This window comes from Panulirus ornatus, chromosome 66 (genome assembly GCF_036320965.1).
Source record: "Panulirus ornatus isolate Po-2019 chromosome 66, ASM3632096v1, whole genome shotgun sequence".
NCBI classification, from domain to species: Eukaryota; Metazoa; Arthropoda; class Malacostraca; order Decapoda; family Palinuridae; genus Panulirus; species Panulirus ornatus.
This window is the reverse complement of record NC_092289.1, coordinates 12,573,278-12,589,814: the sequence shown is the minus strand read 5'-3', so window position 1 is coordinate 12,589,814 and position 16,537 is coordinate 12,573,278. Positions and strand designations below refer to the sequence as shown.

At 44.2% G+C, this 16,537-nt stretch overlaps 1 protein-coding gene across 2 annotated transcripts in view; it reads right to left on the bottom strand.

Annotated features, from left to right (window-relative positions):
• LOC139746768 (sodium- and chloride-dependent glycine transporter 1-like) overlaps positions 1 to 4,319 on the bottom strand; it is a 457,242-nt gene extending 452,923 nt beyond the window's left edge. Inside the window, exon 1 of one of the 2 annotated variants that reach the window (XM_071658276.1) lies at positions 3,633 to 4,319. In XM_071658276.1, coding sequence (XP_071514377.1) covers positions 3,633 to 4,196 — 564 coding nt within the window. In that variant the 5' untranslated portion in view covers positions 4,197 to 4,319. The remainder of the gene's footprint in view (positions 1 to 3,632) is intronic. The other variant, XM_071658275.1, reaches the window with a different exon arrangement.
• Positions 4,320 to 16,537: the final 12,218 nt, after the last annotated feature.

The following is a 16,537-nucleotide window of genomic DNA, read 5'->3' as shown; positions in this document are numbered from 1 at the left end:
AGGGGTGTGTGATGTCTCCATGGTTGTTTAATTTGTATATGGATAGGGTTGTTAGGGAGGTGAATGCAAGGGTTTTGGAAAGAGGGGCAAGTATGCAGTCTGTTGTGGATGAGAGAGCTTGGGAAGTGAGTCAGTTGTTGTTCGCTGATGATACAGCGCTGGTGGCTGATTCATGTAAGAAACTGTAGAAGCTGGTGACTGAGTTTGGTAAAGTGTGTGAAAGAAGGAAGTTGAGAGTAAATGTGAATAAGAGCAAGGTTATTAGGTACAGTAGGGTTGAGGGTCAAGTCAATTAGGAGGTAAGTTTGAATGGAGAAAAACAGGAGGAAGTGAAGTGTTTTAGATATCTGGGAGTGGATATGGCAGCGGATGGAACCATGGAAGCGGAAGTGAATCATAGGGTGGGGGAGGGGGCGAACATTTTGGGAGCGTTGAAGAATGTGTGGAAGTCGAGAACATTATCTCGAAAAGCAAAAATGGGTTTGTTTGAAGGAATAGTGTTTCCAACAATGTTGTATGGTTGCGAGGCGTGGGCTATGGATAGAGTTGTGCACAGGAGGGTGGATGTGCTGGAAATGAGATGTTTGATGACAATGTGTGGTGTGAGGTGGTTTGATCGAGTAAGAAATGTAAGGGTAAGAGAGATGTGTGGTAATAAAACGAGTGTGGTTGAGAGAGCAGAAGAGGGTGTTTTGAAATGGTTTGGTCACATAGAGAGAATGAGTGAGGAAAGATTGACCAAGAGGTTATATGTATCAGATGTGGAGGGAACGAGGAGAAGTGGGAGACCAAATTGGAGGTGGAAAGATGGAGTGAAAAAGATTTTGAGTGATCGAGGCCTAAACATGCAGGAGGGTGAAAGGCGTGCAAGGAATAGAGTGAATTGGAGCGATGTAGTATACCGGGGTCGACGTGCTATCAGTGGATTGAACCAGGGCATGTGAAGCGTCTGGGGTAAACCATGGAAAGTTCTGTGGGGCCTGGATGTGGAAAGGGAGCTGTGGTTTCAGTGCATTATTACATGACAGCTAGAGACTGAGTGTGAACGAATGTGGCCTTTGTTGTCTTCCTAGCGCTACCTCGCGCACATGAGGGGGGAGGGGGTTGTTATTTCATGTGTGACGGGGTGGCGATGGGAATGAATAAAGGCAGACAGTGTGAATTGTGTACATTTGTATATTTGTATATATCTCTGTGTATATATATGTATACGTTGAGATATATAGGTATGTATATTTGCGTGTGTGGACGTGTATGTATATACATGTGTATGTGGGTGGGTTGGCCATTCTTTCGTCTGTTTCCTTGCGCTACCTTGCTAACGCGGGAGACAGCGACAAAGCAAAATAGATAAATGAATATAAATATAAAATATATATATATATATATATATATATATATATATATATATATTTTTTTTTTTTTTTTTTTAAACTATTGGCCATTTCCCGCATTAGCGAGGTAGCGCTAAGAACAGAGGACTGGGCCTTTTTTGGAATATCCTCACCTGGCCCCCCTCTGTTCCTTCTTTTGGAAAATTAAAAAAAAAAAAAACGAGAGGGGAGGAATTCCAGCCCCCCGCTCCCTCCCCTTTTAGTCGCCTTCTACGACACGCAGGGAATACGTGGGAAGTATTCTTAAACCCCTATCCCCAGGGATAGTGTGGTGTTACCTCATAAGAGTAAGATTGGAAATATTATATGTATATATATCTGGTAAACGATATATATATATATATATATATATATATATATATATATATATATATATATATATATATATATATATGTGTGTGTGTGTGTGTGTGTGTGTGTGCTTGTGACATGAGATTAAGCAAACTGTCAGAGAGAGAGAGAGAGAGAGAGAGAGAGAGAGAGAGAGAGAGTGGGTGGGTATTAGATTACTTATGTATCTGCATAACCATATGACACAGCCGGATATTGGACGTGTGCAACCAGGGCCGTATTGTTCGTTGGTTCTAGTTGCTGCCTCGCTTGGGCGAGAGGCAGATAGGTGTGTATGAACAATATACACGACCAGGCATTGGCTTCCGTCAGGATTAAGAAAGTTGTAATGGACTCGTTCGGAGCTATTGAACTTTCCCTTCGAGAATGTTCTTATTTTCTTTCATTGACAGTGAGACAGCCTCGCCAGAGGTGAGTACTGGCGTTGCAACCACAAGCAGGTGTCGCCCGGCAACACTGGTGTCTCTATGTGGGCGCGTGTGTTACCGGCAACACTGGTGTCTCTATGTGGGCGCGTGTGTTACCGGTAACACTGGTGTCTCTATGTGGGCGCGTGTGTTACCGGCACACTGGTGTCTCTATGTGGGCGCGTGTGTTACCGGTAACACTGGTGTCTCTATGTGGGCGCGTGTGTTACCGGTAACACTGGTATGTCTATGTGGGCGCGTGTGTTACCGGTAACACTGGTGTCTCTATGTGGGCGCGTGTGTTACCGGACGCAGCCTGATTGTGGTTGTACCGCTGTAGAAAGGGTGTACAGTCTTGGATATATATATATATATATATATATATATATATATATATATATATATATATATATATATATATATATATATATATATATATATATATGACACAACTGTCATACGAACATACTTGTGCATGCAAATCAGCATGTATACACGTAAATGTTACACATACATACAAGTATGGACAATACACAGAATGTTTTGTGTGTATGAACACACACACACACACACACACACACACACACACACACACACACATACACACACACCTAGTAACTAGCGTTACTGACCATGAGTCAGCAATGTTCCGTTCGAAAAGGCCGGCATGGGTTCAAATTCTGGGTGACAGTTGGCCCACATCCACCCCAGGTGTCCATTCTTTCCTCGAGGCTGTTGTTGACATATGGGTACCTCGCTTTGGGTGGTGTGTGTGTGTGTGTGTGTGTGTGTGTGTGTGTGATTGTGTGTGTGTGTGTGTGTGTGTGTGTGTGTGTGTGTGTGTGTGTTTCTGTGTTTATACATAGGATCACATATACAGAATTAAGAGACGCGCAACACAAGTGTAAAACTGGCACTCATCGTAACGCACAGATAGCAGTCACACATACATGCGTACAGACAAAGATATACGCACCTACGTACGCTCAAAGATATGCACACATACGTGCACACAAAGTTATACACACATACATGCAAACATAAACGCACATTGGCTTTTAAGATCAACGCAAGTATGTTTTTAATCTTCAGGGATGTGAATGATTTACACAAAATGCTACCTTAATTATCAAGCCACTTCCTATTCTCTTAATGGGTGAGGTGAAGAGAACCCCCTCCCATTTTTTGTTAAGGGTCAGGTGAGGAGGATCCCTCCCATCTTTTGCTGTGAGACAGGTGGGTCGGGAGGAGGATCCCTCCCACTCCATAATGATTTAGGTAGGTGGGGGGGTTCCCTTCCACGCCCCGGAATGGGTCATGTAGGTGAGTAAGATCCCTCTCACCCCTCCCATGCCTGTAATGGGCCAGGTGGGGAGAGGGATCCCTCACCTCCCCATAATGTGTCAGGTGGGTGGGGAGGGTCCATGCCTCACCTCCCCGTGCCAGGGGTCGGACGCAACACCGCTCCCTCAGTACTCACCTCACTGCTGGGGGTGGAGGCCGAGGACGACCCCAACTTGTTCGTGTCTTTTGGAGGCACCAGCGATCCCTGGGTCGCGTGGGCGTCTCCCTCAGGTGCTGGGGTGGTCGGGCACGTGGGCTGGCCTGTCACAGTGGGTAGACCTGTCACTGTGGGCTGGCCTGTCACAGTGGGTAGACCTGTCACTGTGGGCTGGCCTGTCACAGTGGGTAGACCTGTCACTGTGGGCTGGCCTGTCACAGTAGGTAGACCTGTCACTGTGGGCTGGCCTGTCACAGTGGGCAGACCTGTCACTGTGGGCTGGCCTGTCACAGTGGGCAGACCTGTCACTGTGGGCTGGCCTGTCACAATGGACAGACCCGTCATTCTGGGCTGGCCTGTCACAGCCAGCTGGCATCTTACAGCAGGCAGACCCGGCACTGTGGGCTGACTTGTCACAGTGGGTAAATCTGTCACTATGGACAGACCTGTCATTGTGGGCTGACCCGTCACCGTTAGCTGGCCTGTCACAGTGGGCAGATCTGTCACAGCGGGCTGGTCGCTCATGGTGAACTCATCCGTCATGACGGGAAGGGATGATGGGCCGCCTGCGTCACACAAGCCCTCAGGTGCTAGTCTGCCAGACGCAGGTGTGTGTGTGTGTGTGTGTGTGTGTGTGTGTTTGTGTGTGTGTTTGTGTGTGTGTGTGTGTGTGTGTACAGGTAGCGCTCGTTCGGATGTTGAGGCGTGCGTGGGGGGAAGCGTCAGGTTGATGCCACGTCTGAGACCAAACTAGCCATAGTGCGGGCCACCAGTACCCAGGTTGGCGACGACCACTCCCTCCCCACCTCGGGCTAGCCACACACACACACACACACACACACACACACACACACACACACACACACACACACACGTTGGCCCCCATGGCCTTCACGGGCTCACGCCCAAGCCATCTCACGCCCTTACATCAGTCCCCTCGACTCCGCATGAAGGGCGCCGATCCCAAAAACCGCGGGAGGAGTTGAGACGTACAGCAGAGAGAGGCTTGGCAGAGATCCCCCAAGCCACACGCCTCTGCCACCATGTTGTTACCAGCTAACGCGATTCAGGCTCAGCAGAGTCAAAGCATTCGGTCTGCACGCGTCAGCCACTGTGGGGCGATGTGCAGCTTGAGAGCAACAGACCTGCCGGTCACCAGCCATACCAGGCAAGACCATAGACGTGGGTTGATTTTGATGTCTTGGCAAACACACGCTGACTCCCATACTTGTACTCTCCACAGTGATTCTACCATCCATGGTACTATTGTATAGCTTTCTTCTTTCAAACTATTCGCTATTTCCTGCGTTAGCGAGGTGGCGTTGAGAACAGAGGACTGGGCCTTTAAGGGAATATCCTCACCTGGCCCCCTTCTCTGTTCCTTCTTTTGGAAAATTAGAAAAAAACGAGAGGGGAGGATTCCCAGCCATCCATCCCTCCCCTTTTAGTTGCCTTCTACGACACGCAGGGAATACATGGGAAGTATTCTTTCTCCTCTATCCCCCGGGACACTATTGTATATATATATATATATATATATATATATATATATATATATATATATATATATATATATATATATATATATATATATATATATTTATTTATTTATTTATTTATTTTGCTTTATCGCTGTCTCCCGCGTTTGCGAGGTAGCGCAAGGAAACAGAAGAAAGAAATGGCCCAACCCATCCCCATACACATGTATATACATACACGTCCACACACGCAAATGTACATACCTATACATCTCAATGTACACATATATATACACACACAGACACATACATATATATCCATGCACACAATTCACACTGTTTGCCCTTATTCATTCCCATCGCCACCTCGTCACACATGGAATACCATCCCCTCCCCCCTCATGTGTGCGAGGTAGCACTAGGAAAAGACAACAAAGGCCCCATTCGTTCACACTCAGTCTCTAGCTGTCATGCAATAATGCCCGAAACCACAGCTCCCTTTCCACATCCAGGCCCCACAAAACTTTCCATGGTTTACCCCAGACGCTTCACATGCCCTGATTCAATCCACTGACAGCACGTCAACTCCGGTATACCACATCGATCCAATTCACTCTATTCCTTGCCCGCCTTTCACCCTCCTGCATGTTCACGCCACGATCACTCAAAATCTTTTTCACTCCATCTTTCCACCTCCAATTTGGTCTCGCACTTCTCGTTCCCTCCACCTCCGACACATATATCCTCTTGGTAAATATTTCCTCACTCATTCTCTCCATGTGCCCAAACCGTTTCAAAACACCCTCTTCTGCTCTTTCAACCACGCTCTTTTTATTTCCACACATCTCTCTTACCCTTACATTACTTACTCGATCAAACCACCTCACACCACACATTGTCCTCAAACATCTCATTTCCAGCACATCCACCCTCCTGCGCACAACTCTATCCATAGCCCACGCCTCGCAACCATACAACATTGTTGGAACCACTATTCCTTCAAACATACCCATTTTTGCTTTCTGAGATAATGTTCTCGACTTCCACACATTCTTCAACGCTCCCAGAATTTTCGCCCCCTACCCCACCATATGATTCACTTTCGCTTCCATGGTTTCATCCGCTGCCAAATTCACTCCCAGATATCTAAAACACTTCACTTCCTCCAGTTTTTCTCCATTCAAACGTACCTCCCAATTGACTTGACCCTCAACCCTACTGTGCCTAATAACCTTGCTCTTATTAACATTCACTCTCAACTTCCTTCTTTCACACACCTTACCAAACTCAGTCACCAGCTTCTGCAGTTTCTCACATGAACCAGCCACCGGCGCTGTATCATCAGCGAACAACAACTGACTCACTTCCCAAGCTCTCTCATCCACAACAGACTTCATACTTGCCCCTCTTCCCAAAACTCTTGCATTCAGCTCCCTAGCAACCCCATCCATAAACAAATTAAAGAACCATGGAGACCTCACACACCCATGCCGCAAACCTACATTCACTGAGAACCAATCAATTTCCTCTCTTCCTACACGTACACATGCCTTACATCCTCGATAAAAACTTTTCACTGCTTCTAACAACTTGCCTCCCGCACCATATATTCTTAACTCTATCATATGCCTTCTCCAGATCCATAAATGCTACATACAAATCCATTTGCTTTTCTAAGTATTTCTCACATACATTCCTCAAAGCAAACACCTGATCCACACATACTCTACCACTTCTGAAACCACACTGCTCTTCCCCAATCTGATGCTCTGTACATGCCTTCACCCTCTCATTCAATACCCTCCCATATAATTTACCAGGAATACTCAACAAACTTATACCTCTGTAATTTGAGCTCTCACCTTTGTCCCCTTTGCCTTTGTACAATGGCACTATGTAAGCATTCCGCCAATCCTCAGGCACCTCACCATGAATCATACATACATTAAATAACCTTACCAAGCAGTCAACAATACAGTCACCCCCTTTTTTAATAAATTCCACTGCAATACCATCCAAACCCGCTGCCTTGCCGGCTTTCATCTTCCGCAAAGCTTTTACTACCTCTTCTCTGTTTATCAAATCATTTTCGCTAACCCTCTCACTTTGCACACCACCTCGACCAAAACACCCTATATCTGCCACTCTACATTTGCCATTTCTCTTGTTAGCAAGGTAGCGTTAAGAACAGAGGACTGAGCCTTTGAGGGAATATCCTCACTTGGCCCGCTCCTCTGTTCCTTGTTTAGGAAAACTAAAAACGAGAGGGGAGAATTTCCAGCCCCCCCCCCCCCCCTCCCATCCCTTTTAGTCGCCTTCTACGACATGCAGGGAATACGTGGGAAGTATTCTTTCTCCCTTATCCCCAGGGATAATATATATATATATATATATATATATATATATATATAATCTCCGAAAGCAAAAATGGCTATGTTTGAAGGAATAGTGGTTCCAACAATGTTGTATGGTTGCGAGGCGTGGGCTATGGATAGAGTTGTGCGCAGGAGGGTGGATGTGCTGGAAATGAGATGTTTGAGGACAATGTGTGGTGTGAGGTGGTTTGATCGAGTAAGTAACGTAAGGGTAAGAGAGATGTGTGGAAATAAAAAGAGCGTGGTTGAGAGAGCAGAAGAGGGTGTTTTGAAATGTTTGGGCACATGGAGAGAATGAGTGAGGAAAGATTGACAAAGAGGATATATTTGTCGGAGGTGGAGGGAACGAGGAGAAGTGGGAGACCAAATTGGAGGTTGAAAGATGGAGTGAAAAAGATTTTGAGTGATCGGGGCCTGAACATGCAGGAGGGTGAAGGGCGGGCAAGGAATAGAGTGAATTGGATCGATGTGGTATACCGGGGCGACGTGCTGTCAATGGATTGAATCAGGGCATGTGAAGCGTCTGGGGTAAACCATGGAAAGTTGTGTGGGGCCTGGATGTGGAAAGGGAGATATGGTTTCGGGCATTATTGCATGACAGCTAGAGACTGAGTGTGAACGAATGGGGCCTTTCTTGTCTTTTCCTGCCGCTACCTCGCACACATGAGGGGGGAGGGGGATGTTATTCCATGTGTGGCGAGGTGGCGATGGGAATGAATAAAGGCAGACAGTGTGAATTGTGTGCATGTGTATATATGTATGTGTCTGTGTGTGTATATATATATGTGTGTACATTGAGATGTATGGGTATGTATATTTGCGTGTGTGGACGTGTATGTATATACAAGTGTATGGGGGTGGGTTGGGCCATTTCTTTCTTCTGTTTCCTTGCGCTACCTCGCAAACGCGGGAGACAGCGACAAAGCAAAATATAAAGAAAATATTATATATATAATATATATATATATATATATATATATATATATATATATATATATATATATATATATATATATATATATATTTTATTTATTTATTTTGCTTTGTCGCTGTCTCCCGCGTTTGCGAGGTAGCGCAAGGAAACAGACGAAAGAAATGGCCCAACCCACCCCCATACACAATGTATACACACACACACGTCCACACACGCAAATATACATACCTATACATCTCAATGTACACATATATATACATACATAGACACATACATATATACCCATGCACACAATTCACACTGTCTGCCCCCATTCACTCCTATCGCCACCTCGCCACACGTGGAATACCATCCCCCTCCCCCCTCATGTGTGAGAGGTAGCACTAGGAAAAGACAACAAAGGCCCCATTCACTCACACTCAGTCTCTAGCTGCCGCGCAATAATGCCCGAAACCACAGCTCCCTTTGCACATCCAGGCCCCACACAACTTTCCATGGTTTACCCCAGACGCTTCACATGCCCTGATTCAATCCGCTGACAGCACGTCAACCCCGGTATACCACATCGATCCAATTCACTCTATTCCTTGTCCTCCTTTCACCCTCCTGCATGTTCAGGCCCCGTTCACACAAAATCTTTTTCACTCCATCTTTCCACCTCCAATTTGGTCTCCCACTTCTCCTCGTTCCCTCCACCTCCGACACATATATCCTCTTGGTCAATCTTTCCTCACTCATTCTCTCCATGTGACCAAACCATTTCAAAACACCCTCTTCTGCTCTCTCAACCACGCTCTTTTTATTTCCACACATCTCTCTTACCCTTACATTACTTACTCGATCAAACCATCTCACACGACACATTGTCCTCAAACATCTCATTTCCAGCACATCACCCTCCTGCGCACAACTCTATCCATAGCCCACGCCTCGCAACCATACATTGTTGGAACCACTATTCCTTCAAACATATATATATATATATATATATATATATATATATATATATATATATATATATATATATATATATATATATTTTTTTTTTTTTTTTTATACTTTGTCGCTGTCTCCCGCGTTTGCGAGGTAGCGCAAGGAAACAGACGAAAGAAATGGCCCAACCCCCCCCCATACACATGTATATACATACGTCCACACACGCAAATATACATACCTACACAGCTTTCCATGGTTTACCCCAGACGCTTCACATGCCTTGATTCAATCCACTGACAGCACGTCAACCCCGGTATACCACATCGCTCCAATTCACTCTATTCCTTGCCCTCCTTTCACCCTCCTGCATGTTCAGGCCCCGATCACACAAAATCTTTTTCACTCCATCTTTCCACCTCCAATTTGGTCTCCCTCTTCTCCTTGCTCCCTCCACCTCCGACACATATATTCTCTTGGTCAATCTTTCCTCACTCATCCTCTCCATGTGTCCAAACCACTTCAAAACACCCTCTTCTGCTCTCTCAACCACGCTCTTTTTATTTCCACACATCTCTCTTACCCTTACGTTACTCACTCGATCAAACCACCTCACACCACACATTGTCCTCAAACATCTCATTTCCAGCACATCCATCCTCCTGCGCACAACTCTATCCATAGCCCACGCCTCGCAACCATACAACATTGTTGGAACCACTATTCCTTCAAACATACCCATTTTTGCTTTCCGAGATAATGTTCTCGACTTCCACACATTCTTCAAGGCCCCCAGAATTTTCGCCCCCTCCCCCACCCTATGATCCACTTCCGCTTCCATGGTTCCATCCGCTGCCAGATCCACTCCCAGATATCTAAAACACTTCACTTCCTCCAGTTTTTCTCCATTCAAACTCACCTCCCAATTGACTTGACCCTCAACCCTACTGTACCTAATAACCTTGCTCTTATTCACATTTACTCTTAACTTTCTTCTTCCACACACTTTACCAAACTCAGTCACCAGCTTCTGCAGTTTCTCACATGAATCAGCCACCAGCGCTGTATCATCAGCGAACAACAACTGACTCACTTCCCAAGCTCTCTCATCCCCAACAGACTTCATCCTTGCCCCTCTTTCCAAGACTCTTGCATTTACCTCCCTAACAACCCCATCCATAAACAAATTAAACAACCCAAATTAAACAATATATATATATATATATATTCTCCCGCGACATTACCGGACTCCGCCAGCTTCTAGTTAACGCTGTGAGTGAAAAGTCGCCTTTGGCGAGGCCTTACCCAATCGTCTATTGACAAAAGGGAGTACACGGCCTCGCCTCACTCCAAAGTAGTCAGTTATTTCCCTGCCACTTGGAGCTGCACGCGCTTCTTTGAAGGAAGGGAACTTGGGGTTATGATGATGATAATGACGATAATGATAATAATGATGATAATGATGATAATTATGATGATAATTTGCTGCGATCGTACATCTCGAAACCTTATGGGAAGCCATAGATATTATGATGATATAGATTAACTTGACCTGAGAAGCCATGACAGATCCCTCCCATGCCCGTAATGGGTCAGGTGGATTGGGAGGATCCCTTCCATGCCCGTAGTGGGTCAGGTGGGTGAGGAGGATCCCTTCCATGCCCGTAGTGGGTCAGGTGGGTGAGGAGGATCCCTTCCATGCCCGTAGTGGGTCAGGTGGGTGAGGAGGATCCCTTCCATGCCCGTAGTGGGTCAGGTGGGTGAGGAGGATCCCTCCCATGCCCGTAGTGGGTCAGGTGGGTGAGGAGGATCCCTTCCATGCCCGTAATGGGTCAGGTGGGTGAGGAGGATCCCTTCCATGCCCGTAATGGGTCAGGTAGGTTTGGTGTTAGATCTGAATGAGGTACTGAAGGCTTGGCTGCTGAAACGCTGATATTGGCATCCCCTCCGCCGTGGGGTTAGGTGGGGGTGAGGGGAGATGGCATGTGCCTCAGCTGGCCCACTCCGGGAGAGGGGGCAGGTGGTGGCCCACGTGTCAAGAATGATAGCATTGCGGCAACAACTGATGATTAATGTGTCAAAAAGGAAAAAAGAAACTTGTATTTGTCTATTCAATTTTTCCATGACTTAACCAGTTAATGTATTTATATTTCTACATTTCGTAGTTCACTTGTCTTCCTCCTCCTCCTCCTCCTCCTCCTCCTCCTCCTCCTCCTCCTCCTCCTCCTCCTCCTCCCAGAGAGAGAGAGGCCCGCGCCCTTGGTATCGCCACCCTCTCTCGGCGGGCGGGACTGACTGAGGGAGGAGGGAGGGAAGGTGTGGGTCCTCCCTGCTGGTCGCCAGAGGAGTGAGCGAGGTCAGCAGGCGACCCAGGCGCCAACACTGTGTTATGCCACCAGAGAGACACTCTTGCACACACACACACACACACACACACACACACACACGTGTGTGTAGAAATATAAAACATGTACTCCTGGGGAGTACATGTTTTCCTTATGGCTCACAACTCGTGTGTGTGTGTGTGTGTGTGTGTGTGTGTTTGTGTGTGTGTGTGTGTGTGTGTACAAACAAGGCTAAAGCTTCGAGGCCGCTGGCAATCCCAAGCTAATCTTGGGCATTTTTCGAGTGCATATTTGTAAACTGGTTTCTAGAACTATCGATGAAATAAAAAAAAAAAATATATAAACAAGAATGTTTCTTATTTTGTCCCAGGGAAGATGTTCATCTGCACGAACAAACTGTTCCACTCTGCCACTCGGATATGGCCATCACACGACACAATAAAGGTGACCCAGTTATCTTTTACCTGATCTCTCATGTATCCTGTGGGCCAGGCAACACCTGCAGTCCAGGGGTATACTACTCTTACTAGCAGGTGGGAGTAGTCAGCTCTCAGGGTCGAAACGTTCACGCATACAGCTCTCCTCTGCTGGGAATACCTGGGAAGTATTCTTTCTCCCTTATATATATATATATATATATATATATATATATATATATATATATATATATATATATATATATATATATATATATATATATATATATATATATATATATATATATATATATATATATATATAAATATATATATATATATATATATATATATATATATAAATATATATATATATATATATATATATATATATATATATATATATATATATATATATATATATATATATATATACATATATATATATATATATATATATATATATATATATATATATATATATATATATATATATATATATATATATATATATATATATATATATATATTTTCATACTATTCGCCATTTCCCGCGTTAGCGAGGTAGCGTTAAGAACAGAGGACTGAGCCTTTGAGGGAATATCCTCACTTGGCCCCCTTCTCTGTTCCTTCTTTTGGAAAATTAAAAGCGAGAGGGGAGGATTTCCAGCCCCCCGCTCCCTTCCCTTTTAGTCGCCTTCTACGACACGCAGGGAACCCGTGAGAAGTATTCTTTCTCCCCTATCCCCAGGGATAATATATATATATATATATATATATATATATATATATATATATATATATATATATATAATTTTTTTTTTCGTACTATTCGCCATTTCCCGCGTTAGCGAGGTAGCGTTAAGAACAGAGGACTGAGCCTTTGAGGGAATATCCTCACTTGGCCCCCTTCTCTGTTCCTTCTTTTGGAAAATTAAAAACGAGAGGGGAGGATTTCCAGCCCCCCGCTCCCTTCCCTTTTAGTCGCCTTCTACGACACGCAGGGAACCCGTGAGAAGTATTCTTTCTCCCCTATTCCCAGGGGTATATATATATATATATATATATATATATATATATATATATATATATATATATATATATATATATATATATATGTATATATATGTTTGTGTGTGTCTGTGTGTGTGTATGTTGTTATCCCTGGGGATAAGGGAGAAAGAATACTTCCCACGTATTCTCTGCGTGTCGTAAAAGGCGACTAAAAGGGGAGGGAGCGGAGAGGCTGGAAATCCTCCCCTCCCGTTTTTTTCATTTTCCAAAAGAATGAACCGAGAAAGGGGCCAAGTGAGGATATTCCATCTAAGGCTCAGTCCTTTGTTCTTAACGCGACCTCGCTAGCGCAGAAAATGGCGAATATATATATATATATATATATATATATATATATATATATATATATATATATATATATATATATATATATATATATATAATATATATATATATATCTTTGTCCTTTCAAACTATTCGCCATTTCCCGCGTTAGCGAGGTAGCGTTAAGAACAGAGGACTGGGCATTTGAGGGAATATCCTCACCTGGCCCCCTTCTCTGTTCCTTCTTTTGGAAAATTTAAAAAAATAATGAGAGGGGAGGATCTCCAGCCCCCCCGCTCCCTCCCCTTTAAGTCGCCCTCTACGACACGCAGGGAATACGTGGGAAGTATTCTTTCTCCCCTATCACCAGGTATAATATATATATATATATATATATATATATATATATATATATATATATATATATATATATATATATATCTATATATATATATATATATATATATATATATATATATATATATATATATATCCCTGGGGATAGGGGTAAAAGAATACTTCCCACGCATTCCTCGCGTGTCGTAGAAGGCGACTAGAGGGAACGGGAGCGGGGGGCCAGAAATCCTCCCCTCCTTGTATTTTTTTAACTTTCTAAAATGGGAAACAGAAGAAGAGTCACGCGGGGAGTGCTCCTCCTCCTCGAAGGCTCAGACTGGGGTGTCTAAATGTGTGTGGATGTAACCAAGATGTGAAAAAAGGAGAGATAGGTAGTATGTTTGAGGAAAGGAACCTGGATGTCTTGGCTCTGAGTGAAACGAAGCTCAAGGGTAAAGGGGAAGAGTGGTTTGGGAATGTCTTGGGAGTAAAGTCAGGGGTTAGTGAGAGGACAAGAGCAAGGGAAGGAGTAGCAGTACTCCTGAAACAGGAGTTGTGGGAGTATGTGATAGAATGTAAGAAAGTAAATTCTCGATTGATATGGGTAAAACTGAAAGTTGATGGAGAGAGATGGGTGATTATTGGTGCATATGCACCTGGGCATGAGAAGAAAGATCATGAGAGGCAAGTGTTTTGGGAGCAGCTGAATGAGTGTGTTAGTGGTTTTGATGCACGAGACCGGGTTATAGTGATGAGTGATTTGAATGCAAAGGTGAGTAATGTGGCAGTTGAGGGAATAATTGGTATACATGGGGTGTTCAGTGTTGTAAATGGAAATGGTGAAGAGCTTGTAGATTTATGTGCTGAAAAAGGACTGGTGATTGGGAATACCTGGTTCAAAAAGCGAGATATACATAAGTATACGTATGTAAGTAGGAGAGATGGCCAGAGAGCGTTATTGGATTACGTGTTAATTGACAGGCGCGCGAAAGAGAGACTTTTGGATGTTAATGTGCTGAGAGGTGCAACTGGAGGGATGTCTGATCATTATCTTGTGGAGGCTAAGGTGAAGATTTGTATGGGTTTTCAGAAAAGAAGAGTGAATGTTGGGGTGAAGAGGGTGGTGAGAGTAAGTGAGCTTGGGAAGGAGACTTGTGTGAGGAAGTACCAGGAGAGACTGAGTACAGAATGGAAAAAGGTGAGAACAATGGAAGTAAGGGGAGTGGGGGAGGAATGGGATGTATTTAGGGAGTCAGTGATGGATTGCGCAGAAGATGCTTGTGGCATGAGAAGAGTGGGAGGTGGGTTGATTAGAAAGGGTAGTGAGTGGTGGGATGAAGAAGTAAGATTATTAGTGAAAGAGAAGAGAGAGGCATTTGGACGATTTTTGCTGGGAAAAAATGCAATTGAGTGGGAGATGTATAAAAGAAAGAGACAGGAGGTCAAGAGAAAGGTGCAAGAGGTGAAAAAGACGGCAAATGAGAGTTGGGGTGAGAGAGTATCATTAAATATTAGGGAGAATAAAAAGATATTCTGGAAGGAGGTAAATAAAGTGCGTAAGACAAGGGAGCAAATGGGAACTTCAGTGAAGGGCGCAAATGGGGAGGTGATAACAAGTAGTGGTGATGTGAGAAGGAGATGGAGTGAGTATTTTGAAGGTTTGTTGAATGTGTTTGATGATAGAGTGGCAGATATAGGGTGTTTTGGTCGAGGTGGTGTGCAAAGTGAGAGGGATAGGGAAAATGACTTGGTAAACAGAGAAGAGGTAGTAAAAGCTTTGCGGAAGATGAAAGCCGGCAAGGCAGTAGGTTTGGATTGTATTGCAGTGGAATTTATTAAAAAAGGGGGTGACTGTATTATTGACTGGTTGGTAAGGTTATTTAATGTATGTATGACTCATGGTGAGGTACCTGAGGATTGACGGAATGCGTGCATAGTGCCATTGTACAAAGGCAAAGGGGATAAGAGTGAGTGCTCAAATTACAGAGGTATAAGTTTGTTGAGTATTCCTGATAAATTATATGGGAGGGTATTGACTGAGAGGGTGAAAGCATGTACAGAGCATCAGATTGGGGAAGAGCAGTGTGGTTTCAGAAGTGGTAGAGGATGTGTGGATCAGGTGTCTGCTTTGAAGAATGTATGTGAGAAATACTTAGAAAAGCAAATGATTTATATGTAGCATTTATGGATCTGGAGAAGGCACATGATAGAGTTGATAGAGATGCTCTGTAGAAGGTATTAAGAATATATGGTGTGGGAGGCAAGTTGTTAGAAGCAGTGAAAAGTTTTTATCGAGGATGTAAGGCATGTGCACGTGTAGGAAGAGAGGAAAGTGATTGGTTCTCAGTGAATGTAGGTTTGCGGCAGGGGTGTGTGATGTCTACATGGTTGTTTAATTTGTTTATGTATGGGGTTGTTAGGGAGGTGAATGCAAGAGTTTTGGAAAGAGGGGCAAGTATGAAGTCTTTTGGGGATGAGAGAGCTTGGGAAGTGAGTCAGTTGTTGTTCGCTGATGATACAGCGCTGGTGGCTGATTCATGTGAGAAACTGCAGAAGCTGGTGACTGAGTTTGGTAAAGTGTGTGAAAGAAGAAAGTTAAGAGTAAATGTGAATAAGAGCAAGGTTATTAGGTACAGTAGGGTTGAGGGTCAAGTCAATTGGGAGGTAAGTTTGAATGGAGAAAAACTGGAGGAAGTAAAGTGTTTTAGATATCTGGGAGTGGATCTGGC